Source organism: Babjeviella inositovora (genome assembly GCF_001661335.1).
Source record: "Babjeviella inositovora NRRL Y-12698 unplaced genomic scaffold BABINscaffold_11, whole genome shotgun sequence".
NCBI classification, from domain to species: Eukaryota; Fungi; Ascomycota; class Pichiomycetes; order Serinales; genus Babjeviella; species Babjeviella inositovora.
Window position 1 is genome coordinate 111,645 of NW_017566848.1, and position 20,620 is coordinate 132,264.

The 20,620-nt window shown below is 49.1% G+C and overlaps 7 protein-coding genes across 7 annotated transcripts; 2 read left to right on the forward strand and 5 right to left on the reverse strand.

Moving 5' to 3' along the window:
- The first annotated feature begins 265 nt into the window (after window positions 1–265).
- Window positions 266–1,961, forward strand: MEP2 (ammonium permease). The gene has a single exon (XM_019132452.1). It carries the CDS (start codon window positions 343–345, stop codon window positions 1,813–1,815), a length of 1,473 nt encoding a protein of 490 aa, XP_018983513.1. The 5' UTR covers window positions 266–342; the 3' UTR covers window positions 1,816–1,961.
- BABINDRAFT_162857 (zinc finger CCCH domain-containing protein) lies at window positions 1,959–4,068 on the reverse strand. The gene is made up of 3 exons (XM_019129582.1): window positions 2,867–4,068; window positions 2,784–2,821; window positions 1,959–2,687 (listed from the first exon to the last, which is right to left on the reverse strand). The coding sequence occupies exons 1-3, from the start codon at window positions 3,991–3,993 to the stop codon at window positions 2,074–2,076; spliced, it is 1,779 nt and encodes a 592-aa protein (XP_018983514.1). The 5' UTR covers window positions 3,994–4,068; the 3' UTR covers window positions 1,959–2,073.
- Window positions 4,069–4,367: 299 nt separating this feature from the next.
- BABINDRAFT_88285 (uncharacterized protein) lies at window positions 4,368–4,702 on the forward strand. The gene has a single exon (XM_019132862.1). It carries the CDS (start codon window positions 4,399–4,401, stop codon window positions 4,585–4,587), a length of 189 nt encoding a protein of 62 aa, XP_018983515.1. The 5' UTR covers window positions 4,368–4,398; the 3' UTR covers window positions 4,588–4,702.
- A 56-nt stretch (window positions 4,703–4,758) lies between these two features.
- Window positions 4,759–7,548, reverse strand: BABINDRAFT_162859 (uncharacterized protein). The gene has a single exon (XM_019129583.1). It carries the CDS (start codon window positions 7,067–7,069, stop codon window positions 4,817–4,819), a length of 2,253 nt encoding a protein of 750 aa, XP_018983516.1. The 5' UTR covers window positions 7,070–7,548; the 3' UTR covers window positions 4,759–4,816.
- A 545-nt stretch (window positions 7,549–8,093) lies between these two features.
- On the reverse strand, window positions 8,094–9,624 carry BABINDRAFT_162860 (dolichyl-P-Man:Man(5)GlcNAc(2)-PP-dolichol alpha-1,3-mannosyltransferase). The gene has a single exon (XM_019129584.1). It carries the CDS (start codon window positions 9,611–9,613, stop codon window positions 8,180–8,182), a length of 1,434 nt encoding a protein of 477 aa, XP_018983517.1. The 5' UTR covers window positions 9,614–9,624; the 3' UTR covers window positions 8,094–8,179.
- A 755-nt stretch (window positions 9,625–10,379) lies between these two features.
- FLO8 (Flo8p) lies at window positions 10,380–12,167 on the reverse strand (the record flags this gene model as incomplete). Its single annotated transcript, XM_019130585.1, has 1 exon — window positions 10,380–12,167. The coding sequence occupies one exon, from the start codon at window positions 12,165–12,167 to the stop codon at window positions 10,380–10,382; it is 1,788 nt and encodes a 595-aa protein (XP_018983518.1).
- A 2,980-nt stretch (window positions 12,168–15,147) lies between these two features.
- On the reverse strand, window positions 15,148–16,360 carry GLE2 (RNA export factor; the record flags this gene model as incomplete). The annotated part of the gene is made up of 1 exon (XM_019132453.1): window positions 15,148–16,360. One exon carries the CDS (start codon window positions 16,358–16,360, stop codon window positions 15,281–15,283), a length of 1,080 nt encoding a protein of 359 aa, XP_018983519.1. The 3' UTR covers window positions 15,148–15,280.
- Window positions 16,361–20,620: the final 4,260 nt, after the last annotated feature.

Consider the following 20,620-nt stretch of genomic DNA (forward strand, 5'->3'; position numbering starts at 1 on the left):
CCACCGGGCTGCACCCCATCGCACCAATAGACGTCTCGGATACCCTAAACCTGAACCTTGGTACTGGTAAAGCCCTGACAAAGAAGGTTTGACGCATGCAATTTAATCGGCGGAGAACTCACGCAGGAGGGCTTATCGATAACAAAAAAAGGTATCTTCCCAGATTTAAAACACTCCATTTATTTGATCTAACTTGGGGTGAGAGAGACATAAAAGTATATAAAGGTTCTATTTCCCTGTTCTAGATATGCTCTCTCTCTCAAGCGTCAACCTTTTCTCATCCTCATTCAAGATCAAACTCTTTCACATAACTTCTCAATAGTAAGACACATATAAATACAAATGTCTGATACTGCTGCTCCTCTTCCAAGTGGGATCACTGGCACGGGTACAGGTGGTGATTCCCTAACAGTTGACTTGAATGTACAATTCGATAGAGCCGACATGGTTTGGGTGGGCACTTCTGCCGTCCTTGTGTGGATTATGATTCCAGGTATTGGTTTACTTTACTCTGGTCTTTCCCGTAAGAAGCACGCCTTGTCTCTTTTGTGGACGTCGATGATGGCGGTTTCCCTCGTTTCATTCCAGTGGTTCTTTTGGGGGTACTCCTTGGTTTTCTCCCACTCGGGATCGGTCATGTTGGGTAGTTTGGACAACTTCTGTTTAATGAAAGTTTTAGGGCGCCCCTCCATCTCCGATACAGTGCCAGATATTTTATACTGCTTGTTCCAGGGTATGTTTGCCTGTGTGACCGGTATGTTGATGGTTGGTGGTGCCTGCGAGAGGGCTAGATTGGGGCCAATGATGATATTCTTGTTCATCTGGATGACAGTGGTCTATTCGCCTATCGCTTACTGGACTTGGGGTGGAAACGGTTGGTTATTCGACCTTGGTGCTCTTGACTTTGCCGGTGGTGGTCCAGTCCACATGACTTCTGGTGCCGGTGCTCTTGCCTACGCTTTGATCTTGGGTAAGAGAAACGATCCAGTTGCCGATGGTAAGCTTCCGAAGTACAAGCCTCATTCGGTTACGTCTGTTGTTTTAGGGACTGTGTTCTTGTGGTTCGGTTGGTTTGGGTTCAACGGTGGTTCCACCGGTAACTCCTCTATCAGATCTTGGTACGCTTGTGTCAACACCAATTTGGCCGCCTCCTGTGGTGCCTTAACTTGGATGTTTGTTGATTACTTCCGCTGTGGGCGTAAGTGGACTACTGTTGGTCTCTGTACTGGTGCAATTGCTGGCCTTGTGGGTATTACCCCGGCGGCTGGGTTCGTGCCAGTCTATACCGCCGTTCCAATCGGCTGTGTGACTGCGTTTGTCTGTAACTATGCCGTCGACTTGAAGAATGTTTTGAACATTGATGATGGTATGGATGTGTTCTCACTTCACGGAGTGGGTGGTTTTGTGGGTAGTGTTATGACTGGTCTCTTTGCTGCTGATTACGTGGCTGTCACCGACGGTATCACCGTGATTAAAGGTGGCTGGATGACTCACCACTACGTTCAGTTAGGGTATCAGTTGGCTGCTGCCACTTCTACCTGTCTCTGGGCGTTTTGTGTTACCGCCATCATTTTGTTAATCATGGACAGAATTCCAATGTTGCGTTTGAGATTAAGACCAGAGGAGGAGGAGATGGGTACCGATGCTGCCCAAATCGGTGAATTCACCTACGAAGAGGCTGAGATGTACATCCCAGAACCTGTTAGATCCAGAACCGTTCCACAGGAACAAAAAATCGATGTCGTGTTGGATGGGTCTTACGCCACAGAGAATGCGAGACCTAGTGCCGAGGATACAGAAAAGGCATCTCACTAATAATTCCTTTCCTCTCTTAATTTACATCGTTTAGTATACATCTTGTTTAATCCGTTTCCCAGGCCCTGTGCCTTAATTCATTCTTTTTAGCTCTACGTAACCCACGGTTTACTAATAGTATTACGGGGCCCCACATTTATTTTTTCAAGTCCATAAAGTTGTATTGAAATTCTAAATCTTTTTGTATCGAGAAGGTTTCCTTCATAATTTCTTCGACAGCACTTTTTTTTTCATTTTCTTTCTATATACGGTAATAGATCAGAACTGGATGAAATCAGCATCAAAATCTATATCACTGTCGTCGTCGCCGTTCTCCTCTTCATCAGAGCTGAAGTCACTGTCAGTCAAAATCAACGTGACTTTATCCTTTTCATTGAACGTATCCAACGCTGTATCGCCCGACGTGTCAGTGGTGAGAAGAAGGTCCAGGCTCGCCCCGTTCTTGGACAGTTGTTGTTGGCGGAAACTAGTGGCCCTGTTGGGGTTACCCCGGCTAGGCACGACGCCACGAACCACGTGCGATAACTTACAGTTTCTGCCGCGAGGACAGACACCACCTGGCTCTTGGAAGTCAGGACATTCGAACGAGTGTATCATATCGCACAAGGTCGCTTGATCGCACCATCCTCCGATTGCAAACGAGCGACACACGCGCGGATGACTGAAGTCAACCGCATTATGCACGTACATACAGTTCGGATTGGTGCAGTTTCCTAGAAGAAAATATTTGCACGACGGGGTGTTTTCCGGCACGGCGATATGGGAGAGGCAGCAGTTGTAGTCTGTGCAAGACGCTTTCAAGAAGGCCTGACAGAGTGCAATCTGCTCGGGATTGTGACTGAATTTGCATGTATTTCCGTTAGTGCAGATACCTAATGAAACAAAATTTCGTGTGTTAGTATTGGCTAGTCAAGAAAGGCGCTTGGTGCTCTTTTCACTTGGAGAAAGGAGTTAAATAGAAAACATACCGGTTCTTGTAAAGTATTTGCACTTTTCAATGTGCATGCTAGATGTGTTAGTATTGAAATCATCAACAGGAAATAATACGTACATTGGCTTGCCTTGGATCTTCAAACACCCGTTCTTGAGTCTTTTGTAGCTCCGGGTGCCGTAGCAGATTTTGTTCTTGAGTGCCGTCAAGTCATGCTTGGTGACCCCAGGAATAATCTGGACGTCCACGTCCTCTTCTTTAGCTTCAGTCTGCTCATCATACAAATCCGCGGTGAAGCGCTTTGGCACCACCTCTCGGGACTTCAACACCTTGACAGCCTCCAACAACTCGTAGGTACGGATGGAAATAGGCACTAGCTTGTTCCCCCCACGGGTGATGGCAAATATCTCATCCCCGAATTGCACTCGGTTGCAGTCGTCGTACTTCACCTTAGCTTTGGAGACCTTGGTCTGGATGGCGTGCATACTGCGCTGCTTCTTCTCTTGTGCCAATTTTTGTTTCCGGCGCTCGAGCAAGAGGGCTCGTGCCTCGTTGATGCGTGCTAGCTGTGACTGGTACGTTTCGCTGGAGTAGACTCTGGTGTTGACAAGTGACATTCCACCCTTGGACACACTGGCGATGAATTTGTCATTTGGAAGAGAGGCTGTCGCAGGGGCAGGAGCGACGTCTCGAGTGGAATTCGGACCATCAATGACACTTGGAGCCTCATTTGGGGCAACCTTTGGATTAGAAATTGCGACTTGGTCAGCAGGGGCAGTAGCTGGTACTTCTGCGGTAGAGTGGTTCACCACTAGTGTCATGTTTCTGTACCCTCCTCTGCTCCGTCCGCGAGCCCCTCTTTGCCACGTGTTGGCGCGCCCACGCGGCGCACCACGGTACACACTTTGGCCTCTGTGTGAAGCATACAGACTCCTGCCTCTGAAACCGCCGTAGGACAAAATCGGCTGGTGGGGCTGGGAAGGTGTAAGTGGTTGAGCTGGCTGGTGAGTGGTAGGAGACTGAAAAGACGGGGGTGCTGTTGGTTGGAAAGTATTAGGCGATTCCCATGGTTGGAAACTAGGTGGTGGAAATGGCTGGACAGTTGGTGGTTTAGATGGTTGGGGAGGTTGAACCGGCGGTAGGGCTGTCGGAGGCGCTGGGACGAAGACTGGGTAAACCAGACTGGCGGGAGCTGGCAACTGGGCTTGTACGGGTGGCTCCGGGTCGGGCATTTCCAAAACTTTCATAGTCAACTAACCAATAGGTATAAAGATTCTTATTGGTCGATTTATTCTCAGTCAAGACTTTTATTTGGGTAATTTATTCTGTTTCCTCCAAAGGCACGGTGAAAATCTTGGGAAGAAATTATGGCACGTGTTTTGGTTTTCGCAGCATCGTAAAAATGTGTAATGGGCAAAAATTATAATGCGCATGTAGAGCGTGGCTGAGGCCTGACCCAGCGTTCCAATTACACATGTTGAACTATAGGATAAATCGTGCTTTATAAGCAAATATATAAATCATTTATATAGTGAAATCGGAGTAATAATCTTTCTAGAATAGTGAACTAACTTCTAACCAGAATCATCAAGTCTACAAGATCGTGAATCTTTAAGCATGTCCCATAATGATAATAAAGCTACAATGGGCTCATGTCAAATAATATCTCTACCGTGAACCACAGAGTAAAAACACGCTTAAAAAGAGACATCCAGTTCAGGTATAAAAGCTATCTTGATAAGTTCACATGTTCAACTACTCTGATGTGTTCAGTTCTGCGAAAATACCCCGTATCGAAGTTGTCACGGAGGTTACATAATCTTAACATCTATACATTTTAAAGTTACTCGATCATTAGAAAAATAGTTCAATTATATACCTATACCGATATCTATTTTTACTTAATCCAACTGCAAGGCCCAAGACACTGGTTACAAGATTCAATACGAGGATAAGCCTCTTTGAACCGCTTATACTTAGGTTCACACACTAACTGAATTACTCCGAATATCCAAAAAAAAAATTTTTGAAGCACAAAACACCCTTCAGGTTACATTCATCCTCGCCAGCCTAAGAATAATCATCCATCAACCGATCCAGACCTGGTTCAACCCGCCTTTCAGCTTGATACCCGAGATACATATCTCCGTCGAGTAACTCCACCACATCCTTCTTTGTGATAAGTCCGCAGAGCGCACCCTTAGACACAACTACACCCACACTCCAACTGAGCGTCTTGAAGAGACTGACTAAGGATGGAAACGGAAGGTTCGGCGATACAGGTACGATATCCGTTTCGACAAGCGGCGACACAGTGACGCTACCATCTGTAACCGACACCGGGGTGTAGTGACTCTCATTAGGAAGTGCAATGAGAACGGGCAGTTCCGAATCCGCATTCAGGACCTTTACTAACTCAGAAACTAAGTCCAAGCGATTCACAAGCCCAATGAGCTTGTTACCGTGGGGGGAGCGGAGTAACGGAAAGTACTGGTAGTCATAGTTATGAGCCAAGAAGCGGAGGTCACCGAGTGTTACACTGTCCTGGTAGATAACCTTCAAGTCATCTAATTTCGTCATGAGGCGGCTGGTTTCCACAGGAGGCAATGGCTTGGTAGAGTCGGAGAAGTACGGGATCTTGGCGTACTTGATCCACAACTCATAACAGCCCTCGCGGGCCAAGGCGTCTGACACAAAGCGCGACACTAACACTGCAATCATGATTGGCAACACGTAGGTCAACGCACCGGTCAACTCAAACATGATTACTACCACGGATGCAGTCATCTTCGTGACGCCTGTGACGGAAGCCGCAGCGCCTACTACCGCGTACGACCCGGGCGAGACACATGTGTTGGACTCAGAGCAGAAGGCAAAGACCTTCCAGGACGGATGGGAGAGCTCGATGTGCTGCATAATGATGCCGAAGATGCGGCCGGTGATGGCACCCAAGGCCATGGATGGCATCAAGACACCACCGGGGATGAAGGCACCGTAGGAGTAGCACGTGAGAACAAAGCCTTGGAAGCCCGTAAGAAACAACAACCCCAAGGTCTTCCAGTGGATCACCGTGTGGTCTTCGCACAAGCCGCCGATGATCTGCGACGTGCTTTGCGCTGCACAGTCGCGGAAGAGGCGTGTGATTAAGGTGGAAAGGGAAAGGCGCGAGAAGAGGAGTGGGAAGCTAAGAAGCGATGTGACAAACGCAATGCCAATGACTTCCGTCGTAAGGAGATGGTAGTTCGTGTCGCCAATGAGCTTTCTGCGCATGCGCGCGACTAGAAGGTTCACCTTGTTAAACAAATACCCGTACAACCCGCCCAACCCGCCCAAGAGCATGAATGGGAAGATCTCGAGAAACAACCAATTGTTATTCGAGTCCACCTTGAAGAGCACGTCTGACCCGTCATCGAATGGCGAAAGGAGCTGAAGCACCATTACCGCGGTCGTGGCGCACACAAACGAGTGCCACATTAAACGGTCTACAAAGAAACGGGTGTTGAGTTGCTCCAACGTGAAGAGCACTCCGCCAATCGGTGCATTAAACGCGACTGCCATCCCTGCTGCAGCCGCTGAGTTCAACATCTCGCGTTTCAACGCCTGGTTGGAGTTCTCGGCTGTGAAGCGGACAATAAATTCGGCTAAACAGCACGCCACGTGCACCAACGGGCCTTCCTTGCCCACCCAAATCCCGGAGCTAACCACCGTGACCAAACCCACTGCCTTGCAGAGGAGAACATCGGTACTAAGAAAGCTGTCCATGACAAGTCCGGAGATGATGGCCTTGATCTCGGCGATTCCCGATTTCTGCGCGAGTGGCGCCATGAGCATGAGCACCACCGTCAACGCCGCGAGGATGAGCGACGTCACGATAAAGATGAAGTAGCGGAAGAAGAACGACAGGAGACTGTCGGTGCGGATGTGGAACACCATGTTCCACGTCTTCCACGCAGTGCAGACATCACCGTCCGCAATCCCGGTGCAGCACACCGCCTCTGTGAGGTAGAAACCTTTGGTGCAGAAGCCCGAGCGCATGTTGTGGAGCCAGGTAGACGAGATGTCCATACCACCTGCAACAAGGCCAACAGCCACGCCAATTGCAACCACTACCACCCAGCGCCGCGCAAGGTCTGCCAACTGCCCCACCTTCTCCAGAAGTTGGAAGCGGCGTAACCGTTCGGCCTTGTACTCGTAGTCCCAGTCGATATCCGAGAGTGTGGCGTACTGTTTTCCTTTGAGGGAGGATACCGTATCTTGGACGTAGTTACGGCCCGTATTGTGGTAGGGCACTGTGGGGAGAGTTTCCGAGGAAATGTCTGCCATGTATGATAGTTTTAATGAATAAACAGGACGGTTAGGCGAGTAGGCTGTGATGGTGAATGCACAGCAAATAGTATTAAATGTCAACAACTAACTGATCAGGAATATCAGTAGAGTGGAATTTGGGGTGCACCTTTAACGATTTTTTAGGAAAGCGATGGCAAGATGATAGCAAGGAAGTCAGGGAAATGATATCGAAAAAAAAAAGCTAGTGATCAACTCTGATAGCAATGTAGTATCGATGAGGCACCACCAATGATTTCAGGAGTATAATAGCAAATCTATTTGCAGTTTGGGAACGTGATCGTACCGTGAAAAGGGCAGATGACGATGGAAGGACAGGAATGTGTCTAGAGGTGGGCCAGTAGAACAGAGGGTTATCAGCGAAAGCGATTGTAGTGGCTATGGGACTTTGACGGAAGGAGTTGTGGGCGAATAAAACCCACTTGTAGCAGTGAAGAGAGTAAAGTCTGGGATGTTTTAGGAAGTACAGAGTAGTGATGCCATTGAGGTGTTCAGTTTAGGTTTAAATTGCACTGCCTAGTGTACAGTGCTTGGCGCCGGCTACGCCGCGCGGGCTTTTGTCTGTGCGCCGGCACAACTGAATACCAGGTTACGGCATTTTAATTGTACTTGTGAGAATTCATGGGATATAAAATATAAAACGTTTATCTAGAAAGACTGGAAATGTGCTGACTGTTTATTTTAGCTAATAGTCTCGGAGTATCGGGGATAGAATGCCTGAGTACCCCATATAGCGTGTAGTATATCCACGTAGGTAATGATATAACCAGATAGAATTTATCGATTATCAGATCTGATCTAGATATACAAGGAAACAGTCAGTAAGTCGTTATATAGATTGACTGATAAAGTTATGTCTCACTTAAGATAAGGCACCTGTAGTCTCACGTGGGATGGGCACTAGTGGCTTCATTTAGAACGAGGCACCTTTACTACAAAGCACCAGTAACGAAATTGTGGACTTCTACTGGATACCAGTGGAGGCAATATCCAATGGTATAGTTATATGCATGCGTAGCATTAGTTGTAATTATTACAAATAGGTATTGATATATTTCATCAAGTCTTATAAGATACCATCGAGGGGCCTTATTGATCCTTCTTCTCTTCATCGACGGTCATCTGGAAGATAGCATCGCCTCTCTTCCAGACGGCGCCCACCACAAAGGCAAGAATGACAATCAAGGTTCCGGAACTAACGGCTGTGGCAGGGAAGACATTCCAGCACCACTCGTGGAGTAACCAGAGTCCCGTTGAGACGAACATTCCAACACCGGTGAGTGACAACAACAACGGTAACAGCCACGCGTACCACGAGAGGAACTGGTAGTGGAGCGAACGCGCACAGAGCACACCGATGAGGTTGCTGAAGACCATTACAAACACCACGAAACGTGGCGCACGGCTAGGGTCGTTGATAATGGCCGTTGGCGAAAGGGTGGGGGTTGCGATTCGGAAGAAATCTCTCACCGTCTGGGAAACAGACTTGCCCAAGGTTTTGTGGGTGACCGCTTGGGAGAAGATGAAAACCAAAAGGAAAACCACCTGTATGAGTAACAATGCAAAGCCGAAGCGGTGGTCAAGAAAGAGATCTTCCAGCACAAACTTCCAGTTCACAGTCCATTTGTACAAAAACTGACGAGAAAAGTCGTAGGCACCGGCAAGATAGTTCATTCTAATGGCGTGGGCCGCAGGTGTGTAGGTTAAGGGCTGGAGGAAGCTCCAGGCGATAGCGATCTGGGTCGCGGCCATGACGCCCAAATGGCACATTAAGGTGCTGAAAACCTCGTCAGTTAGAAGGTACAAGACAACGAAAAAGCCCGGCAAGTACAACAAGGCGTTCATCTTGATGGACACTGCGAAACTGAATACAATGGAGGCGGAGTACGTCAACAAGGAGCTCACTCTCGTTTGTTTCTTGTAGGACGCCGCCTGCTGAAGAAAAAAGACACATAATACCATCGCGAGGGTGGTGAAGCAGTCGTTAAACATTCGAAGAACGTAGATCGAGTGCAACCGTTTCGAGAGCACCAACATCATAACAGTCCATGGGGGCATGTCTGCCATGGCGTAGACTACCACACACAAGGCGTACGTCATCACGTACACCCAACCAAAAAACTTTTGGCCCATGATCACGTTTTCACCGTGGTACGTGAGAAAATCGATGAGGTAATAGTAGATCTGGACGTGGCCCGCAGGGTAAACCAAGGCCCCCGTGTCGCCGAAGATGTACGCGTAGTCCAACTCACCGGCTTTGATCTGGGCAATTTGTTGCATGTACGCTTTAAAGTCAATTTCAGTGTATGGTACACGGGCAATGATCGCCTTCACCGCGACAGACTCCCCAAGGACGAGAATTGGCGCCACTAAGCGAATGTAGAACGGGGTGTAGAGCAACGCGTAGATGCCCTCCCAGATGTCACGCATGACGTTTTTAAAGGTGAGGTCCGGGGGCTCCGCCTTGGACACTACGGATGGAGTATCCGCAGGTTTTGGATCCGAGGATTGGGGCTCGGGCATTTGGGTTTACGGCTTGAGGAATAATTGACGGAGTGTTAATTAGTGTCGAAAAAGTTATGCATGCCGAGGTGCAGTGCAAAACTGCGCAGCGCGGCACGGCGTGGACCATCGTTCGCCAGGACGAACGGGCAAAGGTTAAAAACACCGAAAAAGTAGTCAGAGCAGATGCAAGTTTTCTGGGATATTAAATCTAAGACCACATACCAAGTCGTGGTTCAGAAAGAATTCTTTTATATCCTATTTTCCAGAGCCAGTCAAAACTGCCCAGGAGCAAGGGAAAACCACTTATCCTGAAAGTGACACTCCCCGAACGCTTCTTCTCCATTCTGCTTCTCGTCAATTTAATAGAGTCTTTACCCTCCTACGGGTCAGCAACTCGCGTCCCACGCTGACAGTCACACTACACACTAGTAAGCGAAACAAGGGAAATAGATAAACACAAAACGATGAGTAGGAGAACAAGCTCCTGAGAAAACGAAACGGAGTAAATCCGGAAACGGAACATAATACAAACAGAAAAGGTAAGTGAGGGAAGAATTAAAAAAGTTACAACGTAAGTTGAGAGAAGTAAAGGAAGAAAGAGAAGGGAGAAAGAAGAGATTGAGTAGTACGGAAAAATGGAGGTAGAGATAATGCGTGTGTGAACGATGTGGCGATAAAGGAGATACTCCGTACGCGGGACAAACAATTGAACACCCACGTGCGACACAGCTCTCGACTCGACGCTAGCCTTGCATCCGGACAGCACGTTTTTAATTGTCCTGCTCTAGACGCCATCCGCCCACCCAAACACCCCCTCAAACCCCACATTGCTCCCCATGTGCTCATTCTCCCCTGTATTCAAAAAGTTGTTAAAGTCAAAGTCCATGTCCTCCGGAGCAACAGCCACGCCGTGCACCTTGCCAAAGTCCGTCAAGAACTGCGAGTCCTGCATGAAGTTCGTAGCCAACCCCTCCTCTTGCTCTGGGGCAACGCCAATGAGCTCATGGCCGGTCTCTGGAAGGATCGCGGTCTCTCTTGGTTTGACCTCCTCCGCAGTCTCCTTGGCCTGCTTGACATTTGTCGCGGGAGAGCGCAAGGCGTTGGGATCGATATGAGTCGGGGCATCGCTGGTGCTGCTTTTGCGTTTTGACGCAGGCGCAGACACGCTTTTCTTAGGGCCGGTGGTGGTGACAGCGCTCGCGGCTGGCGGAGGCTGCTGGTTCGCCAACTGTGGCGTGGTCTGGACATTCGCCGGAGTCAAGGGCGTGGTTGGGGTGGGTGGCTCGGAGCCATTTGTTTTCGACATCTTACGCTGTCTTTTCGGCGCAGGCTTCTTTTTGCCGGTGGAACCAGTCCCCGGGCCCGCGCCACCTGAGTTGTTCGGCGTTGGCATGTTTGCCACCACCGGGGTCTTTACATTGCTTGGCGTGTGTCCATTGCTGTCCACGGGATGCGGCGCACTCGCGGTCGCGGGCGACGCCGCGGGCGTGTTGCGCGCAGCGTTCTGCGGTGGCGGCATCTGCAGTTGCAGCAACTGCTGCCAGCGCTGGTTGGGAATGGCCATGGTCTGTTGGCCAGCCATGGCATCACCACCGGCATGGTCGTGCTCCATCATCATGCGGTTCTGTCTCTCCATAAGCATGAGCTGGGTCTGGTACTCTTGTAGGTTGGCGTTCATGGAGGTGAAGCCCGCACCGTTCGTGCCATTCGTGGCGCCATTTGTAGCGCCCATTGTGAGGCCCTGGCCGTTCTGGGCCATAATCGCCCCGTTCTGGGCCATTCCGTTCATCATCGCCCCGTTTTGTCCCGCGTACACGCCCATTGGTACTTTCATCTGCGGCTGGAGCTCCATTGGATTAAACGGTATGCCTGGCGTCGTAGCGGAGCCTGGGCCCTTGTACATGTACTGCGGGTTGAAGCTCTGCATTACCATCTGTGGCGGTGGCGGGTGTCCCGTGAGGGGCGACGCACTCGGGACGCTGGTTGGCGTGGAGTTGTTCGATATGCGCTGTCTTTTGGCGGGCGAGCCGGTGGGTGCGGGTGGCACGGAGGCTTTCGCCACCGGCGTTTGCATGGCCTGGGGCGCCGCCTGGGATTGAATCTGCAGCTGTGGTTGGCCTTGCGCTTGCGCGTGCGCCGCGTGCGCGGTCATGCTGTGCAACGCATGTTCGCGCCGCTGGCGCAACAACTGAAGCTGGAAGTACTGCTGCGCAGGTCCAGAGCCGGCGCGGTGCGTGCGCGCATTGAACACGTCCCAGAAAATCTGCCACCACTCATACAAGAAGCCCTGCGGCGCGTCCATGGAAATCTGGAGCGCCGGCAAGTCCGCTCGTGCAGGCTCGGCCGCGCCCGGCGCCACGGTGTTGGTCGTGGGCACGTCGGCCTCCGCGACAAACGCCTTGGCAGTCGCGGGGAGCCCGCTTTTCACAAGAAAGTCGTAGATGTAGGCATTCAAGAGTTGGCGCGAGTTGGTTGCGGTTGAGTCGCTCACAAACTGCCCGGGCGGCGCGCTACCCTCCTTTTTCTCTTTTTTTGCCGTTCCCGCGTTGCGCGGCGTTCCTCCTTGGCTCATGATTTCAGCAGGAGCGTATTGAGGATGGTCGGACCGGGGGTTGAATAATCAGTAGTCGAGGATCGGGTCAATTTAGACTCGAGGATAATCGAAGGGAGTAAGGGTTCAAAAATGGACCGCGTGAGAACAGAATCACAGGATGATCACTAAGGGATGTGGTTACTTAGAATCACTAGCAATAGGTTATGGAGAACGTCACAAGCGAAAGAACGGTCGTATACCGCTAGAAGTTGTGACTAGACTCTTGTGGAGTAATCCAGGTTGAAGACTGTACGGCGTGTCAATTGAAAGCGCTGTATATTAAGGGTGGTTGATATGCGGAAGGGGTGTATGGTCTAATCCCACGTTGTCTCCGTGCAGTAGATCAGAAATACGTTGATGTTGCTGATACTTTGAATGCTCCAGGAATCGTCTGGGGGGCAGGGATACGGTCGAAGCGTGGGAGTAGGATGTCAAATGGCGCTCAGCTTTCCTTTTTTTGCTGGCGCGCTCTCCGTGTATGGTGTTAATTTTCTCTCGCACAGCTTTCAGCGGGTGTACGTTGAGTTGAGAAGCTTAAATGCAGGCGGTGTTTCTTTCTTTTTTTCCGACTGGTCGGAACTAGCCGGGCGCCCAGCCACCGACATGCGCAGCAAATCGGGCATCTCGAGGGGGGAGCCGCCTTCCGCTCACTCTTTTGATCTCTGTTAGTGAGAAAATAATGGTATTTCTCCGTTATGGACGCTGTGGTGGGTGGAACGAGGCCTCATTTCGAGAGTCACTCCCCCCAATTTCAGTACGATGCAGGACACATATATACCGTGGGTGATTCTTAAACCTTAGTGCGTATTCGTGACAGGACCGAGCAGAAAGTATGTAGTTAAGATGAAGTATCATTTAAGTGGAGTAGCTGTGAGTGTGGCAAAATTGAAACCATGGCAGGTAGTGCCGGTTATTTTGATGTAAAAGTCAATCGAGTTAGATTTAATACCTTTATGATCACCTCAAAGTATTGGGGCTTATTTCTTTTTTTCAAACTCCTTTCACAATCCTCTTTTGTAGCTCAGATAGTTCAGCTCTAGGGGGAAAACTTAAAGTGTTTTTTTTTTTGGTGACGAGATTTTAAGTCCTTTTATGTGCCGAGGGGCCTGGATTACCATGGAGGCCTGGTACAGGCATTCACAAGGCGAGATTAGTCGGGTGGTATAAAAAGCCAGAGGTAAAGTGTCTTGCCCACGGAATCCTGAAGTATTAATACGGGAAGGCATAATTAATATCACCCATACGAATAAAAATACACATTCATCTTTTGTACGCCTCGGGGTATGATACTTACAACATTCGCTGATCCAGACGTGATCGGCGCCGAGACGCGCCTACGTAGATTAGGTATAATTTTATACTCCCGCCGGAAGGGAAGGCCACCAGCTTGGCGGATTAATCCATAACCACACTCATATTGATTCACCGAAATACTACGTCGCGGAATTTGCAACGCGTGTGCCACAGGGAGTCTCAAAATCGCCTTGCCGATACACCATTGAACTCGTGCCAATTCTCCTGGCTGATCCGGTTTTTAGCCGATGAGCATATCGGTCTATATGCACGTGATATACAAAAGACAGCAAAAGCCTTTTCAAGAGCAAGCGATATTTACGAGAGCTAGATATAGCCAATATTGCTTTGGCGGCGCTCATTGGCTCGAAACTTTCGAATCTGGCAGACTGCAAATGAAATCTCGTCTAGCGCAAGATGTCCGCTTCCTATATCCGCTTCCCACACATCTGGAAATATTTCGGCAACTGGTCGAAAACTTTAATCAGGGGTCACTCTGTCTACATCTCCTAGCTCGAACCCGGCAGGACAAAATACCAGAGTATTTCGAGATTTCTTGTATTATCTACTTCTCTCTATAAATAGAGATGGGGGTCTCACCGGCCGCTTATTACTGAACATAAATTTTGTGCTACGTGTCTTGCTTAGCACGGCTTCCATCCAGAACCACTGAAGTCATATATGAAGCCTTTATTACAACTATCGGAAGAATGCAAGAGACATATAGTATAATACGTGCTTCTTCGGAGGTCTTCTATGCTAACTGTAAAAACTTAAACTTCGTACAATCATAAAGCGGTATCCGTGGTCATGCTTCAATCGTACGAAACAATTTTCAAAAAAGTGAAGCATCCTGAAGAGAAATCCTCACGACTTCTTAAACACAGTCTGGACCACTCTGAATGGATGATACCAGCAAAGGGCTAGGTTTTGTTTAGACTGACACTGAGCATCTATGTTGTACAACCCTCCTAGGTGTCAAGACCCTTTAAGTATGGAACAGATTGTGTTACCCGGCTTACACGTTGTGCATTAGAACCGAGGGTACCGGAACCACAAGAGATATTGGCATTTGCGGAGGCGGGGGGTTTTCCGTAGATGTGTAGAGCGTCACGTGGGTTAGAACGGTCTACGTAAATAGCGCAGGTCGCAATATCTCAAGTAACAAAAGGTGGGCTTGAGTTGTCGTAAAAGAGTATAGGTTGGTCTCGAATTTGGCTGTTTAGTCACTGAATACAAAGCCAGGAAAACTCAGATTACTGGGAGTAGCTAAAAGGGACCAACTCTGGTATTAGATATAGGTACCTTGAATCTAGCCAATACCATTTTCAATATTGATTGTATACCCCAAAATACTATGCACTACTGCGGATGGATCAAAATGGATTACACGTACAGCCGTGACTTAATAATCACAAACTAATAGTGCTAATTGACCGAAATCAGTTAAAGTAGCAACGTGCTACGAGCCGAAATTGTTTACCCCGTTCTAAAGATAAAGTGCCAGCGCTAGTAACCCCTGCTAACGTCCTAGATTAAACATCCCAAAGTCTAAAGAGATGATCATTGCACTTAATCTACCGTTTTATCACTCGTGGTTTGGTACCTCCATCCGGCCAACACAAGCATGCTCTACCCACTGCCTCCTTTGTTACCATAATTCATACCATTGTGATAGCTTCACTTAATATCCTAGTTAATGCTATGCTTATATTGTACAATTTATGTATAGGTAACCATTCCTATAGGCTCTTTGCTGACTTTACTCAGTCTCATGCTACGCACTCGCACTCGCACAATTACTTCTTCTTCGCCCTCTGCTTGATCTCATCGTCCTTTACCGGATGCAACTTGATCATTGTCGGATACTCTGGGGTGTTGAACTCATATCCCTTGGACCAGTCGTACGACAATGCATACGCAAAGATGGTCCCATTCCTGTTGAACGCGGTTGCACTGATCGACGACTTGAGACTCGGGAAGCCTTTCAATCTGTGTCTGGCGTCCTTGTCCCAGTAGTTGAAACACCCGTCGGAACCGGCGGTGGAGAATGTACCGTATACCGGATGGATAGCGATAGAGTTGAGCGCATAAACGTGACTCTCAGAACGTCCTGCAACAGTTTGTTGCTGGCGGTGGCACCTGAAGGAGAAGCCCAACTTGGCCTGCTCAGCATCGTCCACGTACTGGATGGAGCATCTACCTTCTATGGATCCCAAGGCGTAGCCATTGCCTTGTAAGTAACATGCTATGGATCTAGTCTGCCACTTCAATGGGGACTGCGATTGCTTGAAAATCTGCTGCGGGTTGTTCAAGTCAATTACCACGATGTGTCTGTCGGCCAAACCCGCCACCAATAGCTTTTGCGAAGCGTCCATGGCATAAACCCGCTCTGGTAATTGGATCGTTGTGATAGGCTGCTGTTGTCTCATATCCCAGTACTTGAGTGTCTTGTCCCATGAACCAGAAACTGCACACGGGGTGTTGGAGGGGCCACATTCGACAAACCTCACAGCCTTTACCGCACCGTCATGTGCACCAATCTGAGACAGTTGTTGCGTCGAAACATCGAAAAGACGGACCGCCTTGTCAGCACCCCCACTCAATACCTTGGTCCCGTCAGGAGACCATCTGCAACTCAAAGCCGGTGCCTCGTGGTCGTACACCGCTCTGCCTTGCGACTGACCTGAGGCGTTAACCTCGTAGATCCGTACTTTTTTATCCCATGACGTTACCGCCAATAACTCGGCCTGAGGAGACCAGGCTAGGTCGGAAACAGAGTCTTCTGGTGGGCTTGCCACCGTAATATCGTTTACCAAATCCTGCTCCGTGGCCATCGTGCTGGTGGTGTTGCTAGCTGCCGAGCCAAATAACGACATGTTGTGATAGATATGTGCTGCGTCAATTAACTGCGTTACAGTTGGCTAAATCAAAGACAGCCAGAAATAACTATAACAGCAACGAGCTTGTAGTTACGGGTTATGGATACCCGATGGAGGTTGTTGATTCATGTACAAAATCCTGTCAGTTTCTACTCAGATTTTCGTGGAGTATACGATGCTGCGCCACCTCATACGAAAAGTATCACAAAGTCCTTTTTGGTCTAAGAGCACAATTACAATACTAAATTGATGATTCATAAATAAAATTGATGAAATGATAGATATAGAATACAAATACCGTAAATTTTTAGGCGAATAGAGTATCGTCATTTACGTATTCGTCGATACTGTACAAGTGTGGCGGTGCTGCGAGGCTGATGTCTTACTCTACACTTCGCATATTATATCGATTATTTTCCAACATATCTTATCGAAGAATATACTCAGACATGATATTCTTTACAAGGTTATCTCATATATATAATATTGTCCATATCCTTTTGCCTGGGTGTTGGGAATACCAGATACATATATAGAAGAGCCATCTCCCCAGTAATTTGGCGTGGCTTCACCGGCAACCCTCAACCAGAAGAAAAACCTAATGGAACACAAAACAAACTAACACAAGCACCACCCAACAAACACACACTCCAAACAGCGTTCCTTGCTACCGATTTCTCTCGAACCATATACCCCAAACTGCCAACCTCCTTATCTCCATGGGCGACTCCAAAGATTCTAAAAAGGGATTGAATGCAAAGCTGGCACCGAAGCACGCCATGTTTGGCAAGTCATTGGTAGCCACACCGGTGATCTCCTCGTCCATTTTTGGTGGAAACTCTAAGCCTAAAGTGGTCACCAAGACACATGAGTATGCTGTAAAAAAGAAGTCTCCCGTGGTGTATTCCGCCAACGGAAAGCCACTGCTCCAGGTCCCGTCTCCCCACAAGAGGGGCGATACCCCCATGGAGAAATCACGAGACAGACACACCGAAAACCCCAAAGACAGTGCTGAGCGAAAGCTAAAAGCTAAGAAACTGACACACGGGTTCTCCGACTCAGACGACGATACGAAGGAATCCCATGATCCACGAAAGGATAAGAGTAAAACCAGCGATCCCCATGACGCAGAGGATGAGAGGACCAAATCCACTGGAACTCCACCGCTTGTTATAAAGGATCCAAAGCTCCTCCATATGTTTGACGATGATGAACCACCAAGGAAACTGTCCGAAGTTAGGGAGAACTCCAAAAGATCACACGCGAGCACGTCTGCCGCACCCACATCCACCAAATCCGAGACTTCACAGCCGCGAAACATTGACTTAAACGACTATTTTAACAAGTTGAAGAAGAAGTCGAAGCTGAGCGAAAAAATTAAGAAGAGGGTGGCATCACTGACCGAAGCGGAGGCTAATAGTGAGACAAAGGATGAGCTATCAGAACTGAAGGATGAAGCAACCCCAGAGTCTGAGCCAGCACCGAAGTCTGAGCTGTATTCTGAATCGGAGCCTGAGTCAAAATTACAACAGTCAGACCAAACAGCAGGACACTCGTCGGAGCCACAATCTGAGTCTCAATTAGAGCCGAAGAATACCCTACTCGCTGGTGATCTCCGAGAGAAAAACCCTGAGAGTCCCACTGTCACTTCTAGTGGTTTGGTACCCGTGCCACTTTCATCCCAATTTCCTGGGGAAACCAGTATTCCTGTCACCGTTGAACCTCGTGACTCTCTCAATGGGAAACTTGAACTTTCTGACTTGCAACCTGTCATGAAGGATACTGAAACGAAGGTTGGGAATGAGGATCAAGACATTGAAATGGAAGATGTAAACGTTGCAACGACTCAAGAACTACCAGGTACCGATGAACTCTCGCGTACGGAAGCTAGTTCAAACGTGGAGAAAGATGTTCCGGTCATTGAACCTGCCGCTGAGCCTCGGACAGATAGCTTCCCACCTCCAACCAGCCCCTTGAGCGACCCCGAAGACATGGACATTAGTTCCCCCATCGCTCACAAATTTGAACTTGAGATAGGGTCTGCCGTTGAAGAGAACACTATAGAAGTTGCTCCAGTCACACACGAAGACGAAAACAGTGATGAGTCCGAAGCGGAAACTGACATTGCCGAGTCTCCGCCTAGACAACGGGGTAGAGGTAGAGGCCGCTTGATGCGCAAACGCGACATCGACAGGGCCACTTCCGAAGCCTCGTCCGACGTGGAACGGGAGCTCGACAGTCCTCTCGGCTTGAGACGGCGCCGCGTTACTAGTCCTTCGACTTCCAGGTCCAACTCCCCTTCCAGCAGAACGGCCCATCGGAAGCACATCCGCGTTATTCGTGATGCCAGCGGCCGTAGCAAATTACAAATTGCGTGCAGCAAGAACGATCTCCAGGAAGCCAAGCGGCTTATCGAAGAGGGTGCTGATGTCAACGATGTAGACTACGCTGGAACCAGTTCCCTCCACGAATCTGCTCTTCGTGGGTTCACGGATCTTGTGAAGCTCTTACTCGGGAAAGGCGCCAACGTGGACATCCAGAACCCTGACGGTGACACTCCGTTGTTTGATTCGGTGACTAATGGGTACTACGATGTGGTGAAGCTATTGGTCGACAATGGTGCCAACCTGAGACACATCAACCAAAACGGGGAGTCAGTGTTTGATGTGATGGACGATGAAGCAAAAGAAACCACGAAAATCCGGCAGTACTTGAAAGACGTGCTTATCAACCTCCGCCATAAGAAGCTGAAACAACAGTCAAAACAGGCGGAGGACTATAGCGATTCCGATACCACCAACCCCCATCAAAAGCGCAAGACCGGAAGGCGCCGGGGCGACGATGACACCTGGGGCGTCCAGGAGATCTCCATGGAAGAGATCCACAAAAAGGCCTCCGAGGGGGACTATGCCTTCATTGTCAACTACTTTGCTGTTGACGGAGCACCAAAGCCAGATCCAGACACGTTGATTAATGCGGTGCGAAACGGCCACGACGATATTGTCAGTGTTCTCCTTGCCATGGGCGCCGACATCAACGAGCGTAACGCAATTGGGATTAACGCTCTACATGCATCCATTGGTAGAGGCCACTTTGGAACCGTCAAGTTGCTCTTGGACCATCCTGACGCGAACCCCTTGAAAGTGACCTTGAACGGTGACGATTTAGTGGAGCTAGCGGAAATGGCTGTGCGATACAGTGACAAAGAGGTGGCGTATGTGAAGCAGAAAATCGCTGAATTCAAGCTCAAGAGTAACGAGGAAGAGAGCCGTGAGGTGCAGCCGACCAAACGTAAGTCAGCCAGTCATTCGCACGACCGTGAGCGGAAGAAAGCCAAGAAAGAGAGACAAAAAAGTGAGGTGTATTCAGAGTCTGAAAAAGTCCTCAGAACTGAAACCAGGGATAGGGCTCTGGATGACGAAACCAGGACACCGAAGAAGACAAAGGTGGAACCCTTGGAGCCAAAAACGAAGTCTGAGCACGCAGAACAATCCAAAAAGAAGCCGGATTCTGATTCTAAGAAGAAGCACGACCCCTTGGTTGACCACAAACCAGAACTAAAGCACGAGGTCGACAAGCACACGCCGGTGTTTAAACGATCAGCCTCCCGCGACCCCTCCTTTAGCACCAGAGGCGCTGGTTCTGAGGCCAAGCCCGAGAAGGTCATGACGCTGGAAGACCTTGAAAAGGAGGCTCGTAGACGTGAACAGTATGAGATGCTGAAGGTGGCCCAGCAGAAGAAGAGCGCACTGAAGATTTTGAAGAACTTGGAACTTCAGGCCCATTTGAAGGAAGAGGAACGCCGCAGGAAGGAGGACCAGGAACGGTTGCTAGCGCAAAAGGCCAGGGAAGACCGTGAACAGTTGGAAAGAGAAGCCATACAGCGTAACCAGGTTGAAATAGAGAAGCGGATGCTCGCCGAGAGGCGAGAGATCCGTAGCTCCTACCCCATCGGTTTGAGAACGGCTGTGTTCGGGAAAGTCCCTTCAGATGAGCAGATTCTCCACTACGGTCCCGTTTACACATACTTGGTTGCCAACAAGCTGTATGTAGTGGACCTCCAGATAAACTTGTTCACAGGGGTGGAAAAGCTCTATGAAGTGTACCCTGACTTGTCTATAACTCGCATTCCAATCAGCTACAATGACAAGCTCAAGTTGTGGAACGTTTTTTTCTCGATCCTTGGGGTGGGTGCATCTCCGGATATGGCTGAAGCCTTTGCCATGGGCCAGAAACAGTTCGCGGCCTTGGACTTGC

Excerpts from the sequence above, each read along its gene's own strand:
- MEP2 (XM_019132452.1), top strand. The coding sequence starts at position 343 with ATGTCTGATACTGCTGCTCCTCTTCCAAGTGGGATCACTGGCACGGGT.
- BABINDRAFT_162857 (XM_019129582.1), bottom strand. The coding sequence starts at position 3,993 with ATGAAAGTTTTGGAAATGCCCGACCCGGAGCCACCCGTACAAGCCCAG. Across the intron at positions 2,822-2,866 it reads AAGATCCAAGGCAAGCCAAT|CATGCACATTGAAAAGTGCA; the intron begins GTACGTATTATT and ends TAACACATCTAG. Across the intron at positions 2,688-2,783 it reads CAAATACTTTACAAGAACCG|GTATCTGCACTAACGGAAAT; the intron begins GTATGTTTTCTA and ends TTGTTTCATTAG.
- BABINDRAFT_88285 (XM_019132862.1), top strand. The coding sequence starts at position 4,399 with ATGTCAAATAATATCTCTACCGTGAACCACAGAGTAAAAACACGCTTA.
- BABINDRAFT_162859 (XM_019129583.1), bottom strand. The coding sequence starts at position 7,069 with ATGGCAGACATTTCCTCGGAAACTCTCCCCACAGTGCCCTACCACAAT.
- BABINDRAFT_162860 (XM_019129584.1), bottom strand. The coding sequence starts at position 9,613 with ATGCCCGAGCCCCAATCCTCGGATCCAAAACCTGCGGATACTCCATCC.